Consider the following 19,141-nt stretch of genomic DNA (forward strand, 5'->3'; position numbering starts at 1 on the left):
AAAAATTTGATAATTATTAAAAAACATATTTTTTCACTTAAAAACTAATTTATAAATATAATGAATTTGCAAAGACAATATCTCTCTTGATTTTAACAATACCATCACTAAACATATTCTCTAATTCATTATTCCCAATGACACGTGCAGCATTGCTAAGCTGCTTTAGTAATTCTTCTAATCGTTTAAATGTTCTAATAATACTTCCTTCAAATACTTCTGTACTATTACAAATCTCTAAAAATGTATGTCCACGGCACCACATTTTAACAACATCCATCATTTCATACGAGAACTTTCTAAGGTATTTTTTAGGTGTTCCTTCTAATCCATGTTTATGAAGAACTCGACAAACTTTTCTGACAGAATCTTCAATCAACGAATACAACTTCTTATTTTCATCCGAAAGTACAAAATCTTCTTCATTCCACTCTTCAAAAACCATACAGGACAATAAAGGAACAAAATCATCTACCTCCAATTTCTGAAAATCACCGTTAAAAATCATTTCTGTTAGCACCAATTCATCTCCAGATGATATTTCACACGCCAACCTTCCTTTAATCGCGACAGTAGTATCATCAGCATACTCCAAGTCTCTAAGAACATTGATCATTTTTTTACATTCGTCCATATGATAAATTTCTTTAAGTTTAGACATCTCTTTGAATTTATTTTTATAGGCATCTTTATATATTTCGTTTTTAATATAATTAACCGTATCTAAATCTACGTAAAAAGGTTCTTTTGCCGGTTTTTTTATTTTATTATCAAAAATATAAGAACAGTCTACATCTATTTTATACTCCTCACCACTTAAAAAATAGCTAGAACACGAATAATAGCATTCCGGAAAAATCTTATTACAAATAATACAATATTGTAAATTAATATTAGGAAAAGATTTTTTAAGTTTCTCTTCTAATTCATTAACTAAGTCATTATCTTCAATATAAGTAATTTTTTCAAAATCTTTATAAAAAACTTTTGGATTGAATTTAGCTCTAAAATCATATACCATATACACCGTATTAATATCTACTGTTATCTTTTTTATACATTCTTTAGTAAATACAAGACATACAATATGTTCATCTTCTATTTCATCTATAATAGCATTTTTAATAAAAATACTAGCACCAAAACGTGGTATAAAAAGATCTACTACACGTCCCTTTTTAACAAAAGGTCTAAATTGAACAGACAATTTTTTACATCTAACCACTTTTTCATTTTCCAGCTCAGTTAATAAATCTACTAATTTAGTTTTAGGTAGATCTTTTATAAGACTATACATCTCAAATAGCTCGCTTTCTTTTTCTTTACCTTTCTTAAAGGCTTGAAAATGATGAAAAGATCTACTAATAAGATACAAAGGATCAAGACCTTCCACACGCATTAAATTAAGAATCATATTATAAGTTAAACGAAAAGCACTGATTAAATTATCTTTAGAACACGAAAATAAATCTTTTAGCTCTGCATATGTCATAACATCACTTAAAAGACTAACAACAATTCCCTTTTCATCAATCCCTCTTCTTCCCGCTCGTCCGCTCATTTGAATATACTCTGCGCTGGTAAGGTGGCGCGTTTTAACACCATCAAACTTTTTTAGCGAGGTAAAAATTACAGATTTAGCAGGCATATTAAGACCAATTGAAAATGTTTCTGTTGCAAAAAGAACTTTTAAAAGCCCTTCCTGAAATAAAATTTCAACAATTTCTTTAATAATGGGAAGTAAACCAGAATGATGTATACCAATACCTCGTAAAAGAAGAGGTAAAATGTTATTAATAATAGGAAGTTCTCTGTCTTCTTTACGTAAAGAATCTATCGCATTCCTAAACACCGTATTTACTGCCTCTTTTTCTTCATCATTAAGATAATCATCAATAAGCCTTATAGCAAAATATTCGCAATCTTTCCTCCTAAACGAAAATATAACTGCAGGCAACGAAACATCTCTAATGACTGAAATAATATTTCGCTCATTTATTCTACCTTTTTTGACCGTTTTCATAGCTTTATAAAACTCATTTTTATGGAATTCAGAATCTTTAATTGTGTAAAGTTTATCCGTTTTAAAATAGTGTACAAGTGGTGTGATGCGTTTTTCCGTATATACGACATGCACCACCTGCTTTTGTATATACGAAATCCACTCTGCAAATTCAAGTGCGTTAGGAATCGTCGCACTCAAAAAAATCATACGAACGTGTGATGGTAATAAAATAATTGTTTCTTCCCATACAACTCCTCTTTCGCGATCTCTCATGTAGTGTATTTCATCAAATATAATCCAATGTATTTCTCTTATGACTTCACTACCTCTATACAGCATATTGCGTAATATTTCTGTCGTCATAACTAAACACGACGCACCAGGATTAATCGTCACATCACCGGTCATTAGTCCGACATCGGTAAATTCTTCTAATAGCTCTCTGTATTTTTGGTTACTAAGTGCTTTGATTGGTGATGTGTAAACAACTCTTTGGTTATCTCTTAGAGACATTGCTATGGCATATTCAGCCACAACAGTTTTTCCCGAGCTTGTGTGCGCACTAACTAAAACACTTTCGTCGCGCTCGAGAGCACATAACGAAATTTTTTGGAATATGTCTAACTCGAAATTATAAGTTTTGGCTGTAAACTCTTGAAATTCGTTTGGAATGAGTGTATAGTCTACTCCTATTGGAACAGCCGCCTCATGTTTAGTACCATTTCTTTCAAATGCATCATAAGTGTTTGTTCGTATTTCTTGTTTTATTGGTTCTGTAATATCTAATAGTACTGTTTTATCATTTAAAGCTTCTAGTAAGTTATTTTTCATTGGGGTTTAGAAATTTAACAACTTTTTTACTAAATTTGGATCTGATATCAAAAAATTATATTTTAAAAAACAGATACCAGGTGCAAGAAACAAGTTGTTGTTATTTTATTTTTAGTGTTTTGTAACAGTCAAAACCGATTATTTTTAAAAAAATTAAAAGTTAAATGATTTATAAGGGAATATGATCACAATTGATTTTGACGTCTAATGAAAATAAAACTTTACAAAATAAAGTTTAAGAGATAATTAATCAAAATAAAATATAACTTTTATTGATTAACAAAACAACTTTGGTTTAGTTTTATAAACAAGCTTACTAGAAACATTGAAAAAGGACTAAATAACATTTCTTTGACATACAATAAAAACTACTTAACTTTATTTATAAATAAACCAACTTTATTTTTTTTACTATAAATATATTTTTCCCCTTAAAGTGCATAAATGTACAAAATAAAATCACTGGAAATTACAAACTTTAAAAGCTACAAATCAAGTCATGTAATTCCATTTGATTCACATTTCACTTGTATTATTGGACCAAATGGTAGTGGCAAGTCGAATATTCTTGATGCAATGGTTTTTGTAATGACAAATAAACCATATAATATAAAAAATGCTACAGTTAAATTAGTATTACAAGATAATAATGAGATAATGACTTTTACTAGATATATTAATAATAGTGGTAAAAATTCTTATTTTGTAAACAACAAAAAGACTGTTTTTAAGGAATTTATAAATAATTTTATAATTTACCAATCTCACACTGATATTCCAATTAGTCAAATAATAGAACAGGTATCGGGGTCTATTAACTACAAACAGGAGCATGATGTGTTATTATCTAAATATAATGATTTAATGATTAAATTGAAAATAGAAGGAGAAAAAAGAAAGCAATATTTAAATATTTTGAAAGAAAATAAGAAATATGAAGAAGAACATACAAAAAATGTGAAGATGGTTGAAAGAAAGAAGGATATTGAAAATATATTGTTTTATTATAAAATTAATAATTTATTGGATAGATATATTTTTATACAAGATGCTGATAAAATTTTAGAAAACAAATCATTGTTGGCTAAAAAAATGCTATTAAGTAGATCTATAAAAGAACTTAGATTACAAATAGATCAAAAACAAAATGTAATTTATAAAATTGATAAAGATTTATCTGTAAAGCCAAATATCATAATTCCCAACTTTGAAAATTTGGAAAAAGAATACTTTAGATTGTTAAACAATGAAGAATGTTGTAAAGTAGAAGTAGATGATGATGTAAAAGAACTTTTGAAAGAAAAAGAAGAGCTTGTTACGAAACATCAGATGATGCTTGATAAATTTAATACGATACAAGAAAAGTATCTAAATTTAGAAAGTGAGTTAAATAAAATAAATAATGAGATTTTACTAAGTAAAAATATTAAGGCAAGGACTATTAAGTTATACAATATGAAGAGTAAAATTAAATCTTTACCTGGTGTTATAGGATTTGTTAATGATCTTATTAAATGTACTAATGAAAAATATGAAGTGGCCATTAAAGCTATTTTATCTGCATATGAATCTACCGTTGTAGTAGAAGATATTGATAGTGCATTTAAATGTATTGAATATTGTAAAGAACATCGATTAGGGCGAATTTCTTGTATTGTTAAATGTATTTCTAAGCAAACTTATGTACAGAAAAATTTAGATAAAGACCTTGTATCACCACTTTTGGTGATTGATTGCCCTGATAACTTAAGAAATGTAATAGAGGATTTATTCGGAAATATTTCAATAACAAATAAAGCTTATCCTGTAGATTATTCTGTAGATGTATGCACTATTGATGGTGTCATTGTAAGAAGTAAAGGTAGAATTGTTAAATTTAACAAAATAAACATTCATGACTCATCTTTAGAAAGACGTATGGAGATAATTGATACTATGAATAGCATTAAGAAGCAAATAGACTCTAATAGTACTGTAGAAATAATACAAAATAAACTTAAAAAACTAGATGAAGAGATAGAAACTAGAAAAATAAAAAAGAAGGAAGTTTTACTTCCTGAGACTAAAGTTTTTGGAGATTTATTTAAAATTAATGGATACAAAAATTACAATGATTACTTAACTAGAAATAGTAAATATTATACAGAAGAGCAAAATGCAAAGCATAATCTCTTGAAAGAAAAAAAAGATAAAATTCTTAATTATTTAGAATTAGATACTAAAAAATTAGATGAATTGCAAAAAGAATATGATAGTATTATTATTAATGAATTTTTAGAAGATAACATCAGTGAAAAGGAAGATATTGCAGAAGAAATAAAAGATTTATTTTTTATAGAAAAAAATGAAGTAGTTGATGTTAATTTTTTGGTGCAAAAACGCCAGCATAAAAATGATGCAAATCTAACAGATATTAATAATAATGAACTTTTAACAAATTTCCCGTTCACTTCAGAAAATATATCAATTTTACGTACAGAATTAGAAGAAATTAATAAGATGTTAAATAATACATGTCTTATAAAAAATACTACTGTTTTAGATTTTAACTTACAAAAATATGATAGCTTAAAAAAAGAAACGCTTGAGACTAAATTGAATTTTAATATTATTAAAAACAAAAGAGCATCATTATTTACAGAATATCTTACTAAACTTAATGAGATTATTTCAAATCTTTATTCTAAAATATCTGGTGGTTCATGTAATATAATAGCAGAGAATTCTGATGAACCTTTTTCAGGTGTTAAATATTATGTTATGGTACCTAACAAAAAATATAAAGAATATGACGTGTTAAGTGGAGGGGAACAAATGATAAGTAGATTAGTTTTTATGTATGCACTTAGTAAGATGAGTAATAAAGGCTTTTTATTACTTGATGAAGTAGATTCTAATTTAGATAATTTCAATGTTAATAGACTTGTAGATTTTATTAAAAGTGAAGATTTACAAATAGTGATGGTAAGTCTTAAAGTAGGAGTATATAAGGAATGTAATAAGATGATAGGTGTGTATAAAAGAAATGGTATTAGTAATTTATTACATTATGCATTTTAGTATAGTGTTAATAGAAAACATATTTAAAAATTATTCATTTATTTTTGCATTTTTTTTTCAAAATTTTTTTATTTAAAATTTTACTTTTTATATTGTTTTATTATTTTTAACTAATTTCATTGTTTTTATATAGCTTTATTGATTTTATATAGCTTTATTGTTTTTATCTAGTTGTTATTTTTATATTTTGCTTTCAAAATTTTTTTGTTTTTATAATTCAATATTTTTTTTGACGTAAAATTTTTTTTATTTTTTATTAAAAACTTTTTATATAGTTTTATATGCACTTTATAAATTATATCTAATCTATACTTTCATTTTCAAAACTTTTTTATCTAGTTTTATATACACTTTTATAAATAATAATATTTACCCCTTTATGTTTCTTGTCCTAGCTATAATTTTAAGTATAACACTTATATCTTTTTCTTGTATAAGAAGGTCATCTAACAAAGAATACATTACATCCCCTTTTATGACATCTTATTATGAATCCTTATTTAATACTAATAAACAGCAGAGTTATAATTGCCTTCTTAAGTGGTGTACTGATTTACTTGAAAGATTTTATTTTACGGAAAAACAGGAAGGAATAGTAGAGCCTTTGTACAAACAAAGATTGGTAAGCGAAGAAATGTATGATAAAATTCAAGAAGATTTAAAAAATATGAATAATGAGAAAATGATTATTGAACAAGAAGCACAAGCTTACAGTAGAAATATTTTTAAGGAGTGTAAAGTAAAACAAGAAGATAATAAAATGTATAAAATATATGAAGATATTCATTTTAATAAAAAGAGAGAAGCATTAGAAATGGAATTAAGAAAAAGGTTAATGAATAAAAATTTATAATTGTTTTAATTGAAAACGTTTTTTGGTATAGATGTGTTTTAGTATCTAAAGCATCTTTTCATGCTTAAATGTCTTTATTTCGTGTTCTTTTATTTTGAAACCATATTTTTAAATTTCTTATTGGTATACCAGTTAGTATATTAAGTTCAGATTTATCAAATTTATTTGGATATGGATTTTTTGAGAATGCTAGGTTTAGTACATCCTCTTGGTATTTACTAAAACGTATTCTAGGACGTGCAGTCTTTAGAGTAAATGATTTTATAATTTCTTCCTCTTGGTCTATAAATTTCATCTAGAGCTTATCTTTTCAGAATTTATTTAAATCTCCTTTATTAAATGTCTATATTAAGTAACTTAATAGTTGATAATTAATTTTATTCTTTAAAGGGTAATATTCTAATTTGGTCATTTGAATATATTAAAATATCAATCATTTTTAATAACTATATTTGAAATGTGTGCATAATCATAGACTGTCATATTCACTAATAAGATTTATTTTTAATTTACATTCCTTTTCTTGTAATATTTCTTGATATGAACTGTAAAATGTTTCCAATAATTAGCAATTAATAAATCTAAAATATACTGTTATTTTTAACTTTGTCTGGCTAAAATATCATTAATATTTACAAATAATTAATTTCATAATCATTTTGTTTAGTTTTTACCATTTAAGGATGCATGCTTGTTTATTAGATGAAAAATACCTAAAACAGAAAATATTAAAATGTAGTGGTGCTAATTAAATAATTTCTGTGTATAAATATTATCTTTAATTAAATAACGGCATTTTATCCAATGATAATGCATATGGAAGGCCCATTAAATTTATATGTGTTTTATATGTTACTTATTATGATTTAACCTGCAGTTATAATATTTAAATTACATAAGTTTTATGTAAATTGATTGTTATTAATTTATATTGCGTCACCAAATCATTGTAATCATCCTTTGCAAAATATCCCTTAATGTACGTTAAGCGTGCTATACTTATGTATATAAAGTAAATATACTAGTAGCAGTTATTATTTCATGTTTACAACGTGATTTTCAAAAAACAGTGCAAATGAACCAAAATCTTGTCGCACACATTAATGAACATTATAAACTTAATATCTAATTCTTTTATGAATATTTATATTTAATTTATTCAGATATCTGATTCTTTTATGAATATTTATACTTAATTTATTCAAATATCTGATTCTAGGCATATTTATATTTTTTGAAAGATTGCAATTTACCTTTAAATAAAACACAATCAAATATTTTATATGAAAAACGCTTCACTATTAAATCTTTATATTGAAATCCAGTTCTAGTACAACAATCTTAACTCTAGTTATATTTTAAAAGATTATATATAACATTCAGTGATCTCTTGCTGTTAATACTTTCTTTTTTGATTTTTATAAATTCTAGCCCTTATATGATTACAGATCTAGGAAAGTCTATTACTGCATCATTATCGAGATTGTTCTCTTCAAATATTACGGATGATTCTATAAAATATATTATAGATGATATCTGTACTTCTTTAATAAATTCAAATGTTAATCCTATGCTTGTAGAAAAAATTAGAAATAATTTAAATGAAAAAATATTATCTGAAAATATTCAAGGATTTAACAAACAGAAGGTTATAGAAACAGCTGTGTTTAACGAACTGGTTTCTCTTGTTGATCCTAAAATAAAATCTAAAGAATTAGAAAAAGGAAAGAGTAATGTTGTAGTTTTTGTAGGATTACAAGGTGCTGGTAAAACAACATCTATTTGTAAATATGCTAATTATTATAAGAAGAAAGGTCTTAAAGTGGCACTTGTCTGTGCTGATACTTTTAGAGCAGGAGCATTCGAGCAAATTAAACAAAATGCTATGAAAATTAAGGTGCCTTTTTATGGCAGTGAAGAAGCAGATCCTGTGGTAGTAGCACTAGAAGGTGTTAGTAGATTTAAGAAAGAGGATTTTGATCTTATTTGTGTGGATACTAGTGGAAGGCATACACAAGAAAAAGACTTGTTTACTGAAATGACAGATATTATTAATGCAGTTACGCCAGATAATATTATTTTTGTTATGGATGCAGGAATTGGTCAATCGGCTGAGGATCAAGCATTAGGATTTAAAAATGCAGTAAATGTTGGATCTATTATTATCTCTAAAATTGATGGTACTGTTAAGGCAGGAGGAGCTATATCATCTGTAGCTTCTATTCAATGTCCTATACTTTTTGTTGGTACAGGTGAAAATATGGAAGACTTTGAAGTATTTGAACCAAAAGGATTTGTAGGAAGAATGTTAGGAATGGGAGATTTACATGGGTTATCTAGGAAAATATCTGATCTTAAAATTGATGAGAAAGAACTTTTTAACAAATTTCAAAAAGGAACTTTTACTCTTAATGATTTTTCTGTTCAATTTAAACAATTACTTAGTCTTGGACCTATGACTAAATTATTAGAAATGCTTCCTGGTACATCAAACTTCCAAATGCCCGATGAAAAAAAATTCAAAAAATTAATTTGTATTCTTGATTCACTTAGCAAATCAGAATTAAATTCTGATGGTTTAATTATTGAAAAAGAAAATTCAAGGATTTTAAGGATTGCAAAAGGATCAGCTAGTACTCCTCAGGAAGTTTATGATTTGTTAGTGCAGTTTAGAAATATGTCTAACATGATGAAGAGATTTGCTAATATACCTGGTTATAGTGACTTAATTGGTAAGGATCCTGGTTCTCTGAGTGAATCACAGAAAGCTAAGTTTAAACAACAAGCTAAAGGCATGTTACCAAAAGATCTCCTTGACAGTATGAATGGCTTTTTGTAATAAATTAATAAATTCTTTATGCAAATATTTTTTTTATATTTTTATTTACGAGTTTGTTTGTTTTAAACTGCCAATTAAATTTTTATGCATTTATAAATCTAAATAATTTATTTAAGCATAAATTTAAATAATGAATTATTTTTAAATCTATATAAATGCTTAGAACACCAAATTTGTTCAGTGGTGCCACTGAAGCAATAAGTCAAATATAAAAGAAAATACTAACCTTCAAATAAATAATTTAATGTTTAGAAAAAAAGAAGCTTAATAATACAATTTAAAAAACAGATACATTTAATTACATTCTTGACTACTTAGATCTGTTGTTACTAATTCAAGGCTTTTTCTAAACACAGTAGACCAGACAGAATCAATAAAAATATAACAATCCTCTGCCTTAATTATTAGATCAGATATATAATTTCTTACGCTATTATACAAAATATCTTGTCTTTTTTTCTGTAGAATTATATTTCTAAGAATAAGTTTTTCATCTTCATCTGTACAAAGTCTATATATTTCTATGTAATCTTGTATTTCTTTTATATTTTTATTGCATAAAATCAGAAATTCAAAGTTAAGCTCTCGTAATTCTCTACATTCTAAATTCTTTTTAATGTATGAATCATCTTTTAATTGGCTTATTTCTGCTACAGGTATAATATTACTAGAGCTGTAAAAAGCATCCTCTACTTGTATATCTTTATTTTTTAGTTTTAGTTCAAAATTTTTTATAATTTTTCCTTCTGTAGCATTGTCAATTTTATAAAAATAATCTTTTTTATTCCATAATTTTGTAATATCGTGACAAAAAGTTTCTTCGCAATCACTACTCTCAATAATTTTATTATCATTCTGTTCATTCATTGTAGAATCATGTGGTTCAACTATTTCAGAGTCATGTGTAATCGTTGCATGATCATGTGATTCACTCATTTTAGGGTTATTTAATTATGCAGCATAAATTTTTTATTTTTTTCTCCCCTAAAATGACCGTGAAAGAATCAAAGGTAAGAAAACAGAATACCTATGAAAAAGCCAAGGAATGTTTTACTTCTTACAACAGTTTTGCTTTAGTATCCATGGATAATATAGTATCTAATCAACTTAAAGAGATGAAGAGGGCATGGGGTCCATCTTCTACATTTTTAACTGGTAAGAATACTGCAATTAGAAAAGCTCTTAAAGAACTTAATAGAGAAGATTTACTTGATAAAGTTAGAGGAAATATTAGTTTAATATTTTTTAAAGAGGATGTTAAAAAGGTTAAAGAGGTAATAGATCTATTTGAAAGGGAAAGTGTAGCTAAGGTTGGTGACATAGCACAATCAGATGTTTGGATTAAGGCACATGTTACAGGGATGACATCAGAAAAGACAGGATATTTTCAAACACTTGGTATTCCTACTAAAATTACGAAGGGTAAGATTGAAATTATGCAAGACTTTTTAGTGTTAAATGATGGGGACAAGGTAGGACCTAGTCAAGCTAATTTACTAGCACTTATTAATATAAAGCCTTTTAAATATAAAATGAAAATATTTAGTGTTTATGAAAATGGTGAATTTTATGATCCATCACTTATTGATGTATCAGAGAATGACATTAAAGAGGTTTACAGTAAGGCTATTAGAGATGTTGCAATGTTTAGTATTGGAACAGATACTATTACACAAGCCAGTGTTCCTTATGAAATAAGTAGGGCCTTTAGAAATGTTTTGAATTTTGGATTTGGTGCAGAAATAAAGATCGTTGATTCACCATTACCGATGGTTTATTAAATTATTTTTATTTAATTCTAAATTATCAGTATTGTACATAGTTCACTTACAATTGATATCAACTTGTTTAAATATTTATTAGTTTTAATACATACTTCACTTACAATTGATATCAACTTAATAAGTTTTATTTAATTTATTTAAATTCTTCTGTTTTTAATATATCCACACCATTTAGTCCTCCAATATAAAAAGTGTCATTATTAACACACATATCAAATACTGTACCCACTTTACTTTCATACATTTCCACTGTATCATCTTTCCTTATATCACAGGATCCTACATATCCACACGTAGTAGAAAAATAAACTTTATATGATTTACTTATTAATTTATTAACACCTGATGATACAAGCGAATATTTATAAGTAACCATATTCATATTAGTATTAATAAGAAGTAAATAATCACAGTATCCACCTACTACAAAGTATCCTTCTGTGTATATTACACACTCTGGTTGATATTCACTACTAATTTTTTTAATTAATATATCTTTTTTATAAATTAATATATCACTAGAAGTGCATATACAAAATATTTCTGTATCAGGAATTATAGAAAAAGATACACCATCTACTAGATTAATTTTATACTCTATATTATTATTAATATATTTAATAAAGTACAAAGAACTAAGAGTGTATATAATATTATTATCAGATATTATACTTAATATCTCTGTACCATGTCCCATTAAAACTTCTTGACAATTAATATCTTCTTTATAATGTATTTTATATATAGTGCCAGTATAAGTTCCTATATAAAAATGGTTATCAGTTGTGTGTACACAAGATATTTCTTCATTTATTTGTGTAGTAGAAGTAAAAGAGTTATTTAGATCAGTAGTAAGAATATACCCATCAATAGAACACACTAGTATAAGATTATCACTCAGTAACTTACAAAAGATAACTGATTCACTAAATCCTTCTATTATAGATACAATAGTATTAGATCGTGTGCTAAATATTGTACACTGTTGATCATTACCACCATATAAGAAGTAAGATGATTTAAAAGAATAATCAATGGAATATATTTCACTGTTCATATTTGAGTAAATAAGGGATATACTGAAAATTAACATTTAGTTAAAAAAGATAATACGCATAGAAGGAAAGAAATTATATACTTGTAAGATTATTGAGTGTTTAAAAAAATTATATTTTTTATGAAGCTTTTGTAATAAAATTTTTTAATAATAAAAAATTTTTGTGCAAAAATAAAAAATCGGGTTAAACTTTTTGTATATTGTTACTTGTGATTATTAATTTAAAATTATATAAAAATTTAAATACCACAATTATTTAAGATTAAAAATTATAAAAAAATTTGAATGCCACAATTATAAAAAAATTTTATGCCACAATAATTATTTAAGACTAAAAATTATAAAAAACTATACTCAAATAATGCAAGTTTATTTCTTTTTTTTAAATGTAAGACTAACATGCTTTAGGAAATCTAACATCTGTTGATTATCAGACAGCTCTCTTTCCATCTGTCTCTTCTGTAAATTATATTTTCCATTTTCTTTACTTATAGTAAAATTTTCTTTCTTTATTTCCTCAAGTTTTTCTGTTAAATCCTTATTTTCATTAGAAATTTTATTAATATTCATTTCATATCTTTTTTTATCATCTTTCAAGTTTCTAATTTCCTTCTCCAGCTGTAGTTTATTTTTTTCTAATTCTTTAACTTTAGCAAAATGCTTACTATTGTCATTTATCACTAAAGACTCAATTTTAACTTTTTTATTATTCTTTCTAAGTTCATTATTTTCAAAGGTAAGTATTTCATTATTTTTTACACAATCAGATAACTTTCTTTCTGTTTCTTCTAGTTTAGATTTTAACTGTAAAATTTCTTTCTTTTTCTCGTCAGATATTATTTTAATTTTATTGTCACATGCATCTGACATTTGCTTAAAATTGCTAATAAACAAGTCTGATTCTTTTTTAGACTCTTCTTCAAGATATTTAAATTTATTAATAACCTCCTCATATTTCTTCTTTATTGTCTCAATAATGGCATTCTTTTCTAATAAAGAATTCTCCATAAAGTTATTTTTTGCAACAAGATTATTATTCTCGCTATTACTAATTGAAAGTTCACTAAGTGTTTCTTTTTGTAAGTTATTTAATTCATTGTATCTACGATTTAATAAATTAAATTTATTATCAATTTCATTAATAACTCTAATTTTTTCTAATATTTCATCTTTAAGACTAATAATTTCATCGTTCAATGAATGTATTTTTAACTTTTGCTTGTTTAAAATCTCATAAAATGTTGTATTAAAACCTTCTATTAAAATATTAATTTCAGTAATAATTTTTTCTAATTCTTCGGAATGCAGTGTATCTACTTTTTGATACATAACTCTACAAGATGTAACACAAGGTAAACATTTACAAGTACATCCTGCATTCATAGAACATTTACATTGGGCCAAATCATTGATTTGATTTTGTAAATTATAAATGGTACTTTCATGCTCTAATATTTTTTGTTCCTGTTCTCTTCTTAATTTTTTTTCTTTATCTAACAAATTGTACAATTTTTCTAAGGTAGAATCATCTGAAGATTCAGAAATGGCTTTAAAATTATCAAGTTCCTTTTTCATTGCATTGTTTTTACAAGTAAGTATTTGTATTTCTTTTTTTAAACTTTTCTTTTCAGATTCATATTTCCTTTCACTTTCAAACAATTCCTCCATTTTTGTTTGAGTTAAAAAAGAATTATTTTCTCTTATTTCATCAATCTCTTGCCTTAAAATATGTTTAGATCTTATATAATAATCAAGCTTCTCTTTTAATTTTTTAATAATTTTCTCGAACTGAATATTCGACTTCTCAATCTTTGAATTATCAGAAAAAGATTTTTCTAAATCAATAACCTGTTCTTTTAAATCATCAACCTTTTTCAAAGTCATATTGTAATTAATAGTTAATGCATCAAATTCTGACTGAAGTCTTTTTTTATCATCATTGGCTTTAATTAAAGATATATTTTTTGCTTCGATATCTTTTTCTAACTTATTAAGTGATTTTTCAAAAGCTTCATTCTCAAATACAAGATCGTTATTTTCATCTTTCAGCTTTTTAAAATTAGTTTCAAAAATTTCAAGTTTTTTTCGTGTTGCTTGTAAATCATTTTCAAGATTTTGAACCTTACAAGTAAGTTTTGACTCAATGTCTTTGAATTCTTGATTCTTTTTTAAAATATCTTCAATATAATTCTTGTCAAGTTTTTGCTCATTTAAAAGCTTTTCTTTTACCTTTTCAAGATTTAAAATAGTCATATTAAGATTTTTAACTTCTTCATTTGCACTTTGGATATTTTTATTTTCTAAATAACTTATTTTTTTGTGCAAGTCATCTTTAATAACTTCTTGCTCTTTTAATTTATTCAAAAATATCTCTTTATCTCTAATAAATTCATCTTTTATAAGTTTAACATTACTTTTCAAATTAGTATTTTCGTCCTCAAACTTCTTTAGTTCATTTCTCATGCCTTCTACAAGTTCTTCTTTTTCAATTGAATGAATTTTTTCTAGTTCTAAATCTTTATTTAGCTTCTCATTTTCTTGAATAGAAACTTTATTAAGAGCTTGCTGTTCATCAATAGCCATGCGAAGATCTTCAATTTGCTTATTTAATTTTTCAATGATTTTGTCTTTTTCTTTTAATTCGTTATCCCTTTTTCTTACATCTAACAAAGGTTTTATCTTAATATACAATTTCCACCAATTCCATTTTTGTAAATCAACACAAATATTAGCATTCTTTTTTAAAAGAATTAGATTTCTTTTACGCTGTTCATCTAAATCCAATTTAAGCTTGTCTAACTTTTTTCTAACTAAAGATTGTATTGTTCTCATAATTTCATCTATTCTAATATCTCTTAAATCTTCAATATCTGCTAAAACACCTTGTTTAAAAAATATTTTACTAACTCCAAGTTTATATTGCGTATCAGAAAGGTTCAGACTTTTAAGTAATTCGAAAGATTCTTCTTGTTTATCAGGATTCACAGTCATATAAATATCATTATAATCAGCTCTAAGTATTTTATACCTTTCAACAAACTCACCGTAACTTATTCTTGAAGGATATCCTTGTCTACTTATTCTTATTCCTTCTAAAACACCATTACATTTTAATTGGCTTAATATTAATTTATTATCAAGACAATTTGGCGATTTTTTAAGATTTGGGATAATACACCTTACAAAATGTGGATTAGTCATCGAAAGTGTCTTCATTAAACAGCTAAGCTGTTCTTTATGTTTCTGTGCAACAGTTCTAAAAAATCCTCTTTTAATATTTTTATCATTAAAACTTAAACTGCTTACAAACAAACTTGATGATTTCTTTATTAAATCATTAATATTTTCAAAGTTAGGATCTTTATTTTTACTTATCCAGTTTTTAACTAAATATTCTACATCTCCTGCATAATGTTCAAGAATAAATCCTTCTTTAAAGTAAACATTTTTAAATTTTTTACTTCGAATATTTTTAAGCTTGTTTAAAAAAGTTTTATCAGATGCTTGTGGCATAACACATTCCTCATCTAAATAACTCAATATTCCAATAGGATTACTCTTTTCAATAAGATCAATTGTAGGTTGTAAATCTAACCCAAAATCAATAAAATTCCAATCAATTTTTTCTCTTTTATATATTTCTTGCTCTAAAACAAACATGTGATGATTAAAAAATTGTTGTAACTTTTCATTTGTATAATTAATACACAATTGTTCAAATCCATTTTCGTTAAATATTTCAAATCCTGCAATATCCAAAACACCTATAAAATTGGTACTATAAGATGTTCCAAGCTTACTATTTAAATCATTAATCAACTGATCAAACATTTTATCATATAAAATTTTAGCCAATGCATCAATAATCGTATATGCTTGTTCTACAGTTCTATTTTGAGTTACAAATTCATTTCCTGCTTTTATAACAGGGCACAGTAAACTATTTACAAACTGCTCAGAAGAAATTTCTAGAAGTTTACAAATTTTTTCCACGACAATAAAGTTTTCAATCTCTGCAATGCCATCTTTTTCACATATTTTAATATTTCCTAAATGTAAAACTGCTGCAACTATTTTATAATAAAACAGTTCGACGTCTTCTGAAATTTCCAAATTTCTAAATGATTTTCTAAGTATAGCAAATTCTTCACCATCGTCAACTCCTTTAATATTATGTGTTCCTTTTAAAAAGCGGTACTTTGAATTTTCTTCTAAAAAAAGAGAATTTTTTAAAACAACATCACCACATCCTAATAATTGATAAAAAATATGATAGTTTCTTTCATTCGAATTTTGAAAAGTAATTCTACTTTTTTCTAGTAAATATTTTTCTATAAATGCACCACAAATTCGATTCCCATTAAATTTAATCTGAATAAATTTTCCAAATCTACTTGAATTATCATTTTTAAAGGTTTTAGCATTTCCAAATGCCTCAAGAATTGGATTGGTCATAATAATCTTTTTATCAATTGATATTTCATCACTACTAATATTTAAAATTCTTGAATTTTTAGCTTCTAAAATTTTATTTCTAATTCCCATACTTGTTGTACTAGAACTTTTATTCAAACTTTCATACACTCCAGCAATTGAAGCCAAAAATTCAATAACTTTTTTTGTATTTTCAGTCTTTCCTGCACCACTTTCACCTGTAATTAAAATGCTTTGATTCTCTTTATTATTCATCATATTGCAATATGCCTCATTGGCTACACCATATATATGTGGCTTAAGATCATTCTTTTTAAAATTAACATATTTCCTTATAAACTTTTCAGAATAAATATTTAGCTCCCTGTAAGGATTAACAGCCAATAAAAACAACCCGGAATAAGTATAGATATAATTACGTTGATACCTAGTTATAATATTATGAAGAATACTAGGTTCATTTAAATTGCTCAAGGCTGCCAGATCCTCTATCATATCAAATTTAGATGGATTCATTTTCATTATATCTTTTTCTTTAACTTGTCTTATCTCACTGTTTACATTTACTAAAATAAAATTATTTTCTTGCTTGACAATAAACCCAGATACAAAACATTTATCGTTGTCGGGTATCCAAACCCACTTTTTATCTTCAAATGATTTTTTATGTGTTAAGTCTGCACTTTTTATTTTGCTTGTATTTATTTCTTTAATATTCATGCCCTCAAAAAAAACATTGTTTAAATATTTTTTTTAATTTGTTTGTATTGCAGTTTATGCATAGAAAAATAGTTACAGCTTTAAAAATTAAAACAAAATTTGATTTTGATGTCTGTTAGTAAACGAAGACTTTATAAATATTTAACATGATAAATTGACAGTTTAATAGCATGAAAATATTTATCAAATAATTTTTTCATTTTTTAATTTACTTTAATTTTAAATATATTTTAATTATGTTTGTTGACAGATCCCTCCCCTAAAAAAGTATATTAAAGAATATATAACCTAATAAATGCATTTGTAATTTGTATTCTATTTATATATAAAAAAGCGGGTATAAATTTTCTGCATCAATACAGTGCAGAGTAAAATGTGCAAATACAAAGAAGTTTAATTTTTCTATATTTTTTTGTAAATAAAAATTTGTACATTTTAAGTATTTTTCCTATGTTTAATATGCTAATTTGTTTTAATCGTAAGAATATATTACTAGCTAAGTGTTGATAAATTAACTGCATGAAAAAATTTAAGATTTAAAAATCAACGTATAAACATTAAAATTTTATTGTTTGTTTATCAAAATATTAATTCATTAAAAGATAAATTTGCAGTGTGTAATAAAATAAAGACTTACGAAGATTGTTAATACATTTTATTTTAAGGAAGTAGAAGAAAGATTGATAATACTTAAATCAATAAATAAATGGCATAATATAAATTTAATTGTTGCTTATAAATTAAATTTTAAATTATAATAAATGTGATTAATAAATTACACCAATTAATATTTAAGGTTTTAATTTATAATTAAAACAACATTTTTGTAACATATGGAAAAATGTTATTGTAGTCCTATAAAAAATACTTCAATGATACATGACGCTGTATAATTTCCTATTGTGATTCATAAATATTTTATAAATAAGATTGTATCAAGATTTAGGTATCTAATAATAACAACATTTGTATTTTAAAACATCATTTTTTGTAACCTTTCAAAAATTCACAAAGATTTAATAAAAAATTTATATTTCATAAATGTAACCTGTTGATATAAATTTAAAAATTTTTAATACCCTTAATTTTTTTAAAAGTAAAAAAAAGGAAAAAATAATTATTTACATAATGCAAAAAATACGCTTAAACGTTTAACCAAATATTTCTACTACATTTCTAGCGTAATATTTTATTTGTTAAAAAATAAGAAAATTTGAACGAATGAAAACATCCGCAAACACAAAAAAGAATAAGATTAACATACAAACGAACTGTTACGATACTAAACACCAAGCACTTGTTTAGATTGGCCATATTAAATGACTTTGTTTGTAAAAAGCATTTAAAAATATTATTTGATGTTTAATTACAATTTTTGTGATTATTTGACGTGACTGCGAGCAACTTTAAATTAAAATAAAGAAAAAAACAGCAATAGAAGAAAAACCACCAGGCCACCAAAAACTCCATTGTAAAACAAAACATCAATATTCCGCTTAAAAGCCAACATACCATTACGGCCTTGCTTATAGGAGAAAAGAGCGTTCCCTTAGTATAT

The 19,141-nt window shown here is 25.2% G+C and overlaps 10 protein-coding genes across 10 annotated transcripts; 4 read left to right on the forward strand and 6 right to left on the reverse strand.

Moving 5' to 3' along the window:
- Nucleotides 1-49: 49 nt before the first annotated feature.
- On the reverse strand, nucleotides 50-2,836 carry AAJ76_3200029278 (superkiller viralicidic activity 2-like 2-like protein; the record flags this gene model as incomplete). Its single annotated transcript, XM_024475172.1, has 1 exon — nucleotides 50-2,836. The coding sequence occupies one exon, from the start codon at nucleotides 2,834-2,836 to the stop codon at nucleotides 50-52; it is 2,787 nt and encodes a 928-aa protein (XP_024330853.1).
- A 444-nt stretch (nucleotides 2,837-3,280) lies between these two features.
- AAJ76_3200029723 (structural maintenance-chromosome 1) lies at nucleotides 3,281-5,896 on the forward strand (the record flags this gene model as incomplete). The annotated part of the gene is made up of 1 exon (XM_024475173.1): nucleotides 3,281-5,896. One exon carries the CDS (start codon nucleotides 3,281-3,283, stop codon nucleotides 5,894-5,896), a length of 2,616 nt encoding a protein of 871 aa, XP_024330854.1.
- Nucleotides 5,897-6,275: 379 nt separating this feature from the next.
- On the forward strand, nucleotides 6,276-6,749 carry AAJ76_3200032718 (translocation protein sec66; the record flags this gene model as incomplete). Its single annotated transcript, XM_024475175.1, has 1 exon — nucleotides 6,276-6,749. One exon carries the CDS (start codon nucleotides 6,276-6,278, stop codon nucleotides 6,747-6,749), a length of 474 nt encoding a protein of 157 aa, XP_024330855.1.
- Nucleotides 6,750-6,813: 64 nt separating this feature from the next.
- On the reverse strand, nucleotides 6,814-7,044 carry AAJ76_3200033486 (homeobox domain-containing protein; the record flags this gene model as incomplete). The annotated part of the gene is made up of 1 exon (XM_024475176.1): nucleotides 6,814-7,044. The coding sequence occupies one exon, from the start codon at nucleotides 7,042-7,044 to the stop codon at nucleotides 6,814-6,816; it is 231 nt and encodes a 76-aa protein (XP_024330856.1).
- A 1,143-nt stretch (nucleotides 7,045-8,187) lies between these two features.
- On the forward strand, nucleotides 8,188-9,588 carry AAJ76_3200034630 (signal recognition particle 54 kda protein; the record flags this gene model as incomplete). The annotated part of the gene is made up of 1 exon (XM_024475177.1): nucleotides 8,188-9,588. The coding sequence occupies one exon, from the start codon at nucleotides 8,188-8,190 to the stop codon at nucleotides 9,586-9,588; it is 1,401 nt and encodes a 466-aa protein (XP_024330857.1).
- Nucleotides 9,589-9,882: 294 nt separating this feature from the next.
- AAJ76_3200036966 (hypothetical protein) lies at nucleotides 9,883-10,524 on the reverse strand (the record flags this gene model as incomplete). Its single annotated transcript, XM_024475178.1, has 1 exon — nucleotides 9,883-10,524. One exon carries the CDS (start codon nucleotides 10,522-10,524, stop codon nucleotides 9,883-9,885), a length of 642 nt encoding a protein of 213 aa, XP_024330858.1.
- Nucleotides 10,525-10,577: 53 nt separating this feature from the next.
- AAJ76_3200037020 (60s acidic ribosomal protein p0) lies at nucleotides 10,578-11,369 on the forward strand (the record flags this gene model as incomplete). Its single annotated transcript, XM_024475179.1, has 1 exon — nucleotides 10,578-11,369. One exon carries the CDS (start codon nucleotides 10,578-10,580, stop codon nucleotides 11,367-11,369), a length of 792 nt encoding a protein of 263 aa, XP_024330859.1.
- Nucleotides 11,370-11,505: 136 nt separating this feature from the next.
- On the reverse strand, nucleotides 11,506-12,429 carry AAJ76_3200038871 (guanine nucleotide-binding protein beta subunit 2; the record flags this gene model as incomplete). Its single annotated transcript, XM_024475180.1, has 1 exon — nucleotides 11,506-12,429. One exon carries the CDS (start codon nucleotides 12,427-12,429, stop codon nucleotides 11,506-11,508), a length of 924 nt encoding a protein of 307 aa, XP_024330860.1.
- Nucleotides 12,430-12,798: 369 nt separating this feature from the next.
- AAJ76_3200044025 (myosin heavy chain) lies at nucleotides 12,799-17,583 on the reverse strand (the record flags this gene model as incomplete). Its single annotated transcript, XM_024475181.1, has 1 exon — nucleotides 12,799-17,583. One exon carries the CDS (start codon nucleotides 17,581-17,583, stop codon nucleotides 12,799-12,801), a length of 4,785 nt encoding a protein of 1,594 aa, XP_024330861.1.
- Nucleotides 17,584-18,945: 1,362 nt separating this feature from the next.
- On the reverse strand, nucleotides 18,946-19,141 carry AAJ76_3200045582 (hypothetical protein; the record flags this gene model as incomplete). Its single annotated transcript, XM_024475183.1, has 1 exon — nucleotides 18,946-19,141. A coding segment is annotated over one exon (196 nt), but the record flags the coding sequence as incomplete, so codon positions are not given.

The sequence above is a fragment of the Vairimorpha ceranae genome (assembly GCF_000988165.1).
Source record: "Vairimorpha ceranae strain PA08 1199 chromosome Unknown NODE_32, whole genome shotgun sequence".
Lineage (NCBI taxonomy): Eukaryota > Fungi > Microsporidia > Nosematidae > Vairimorpha > Vairimorpha ceranae.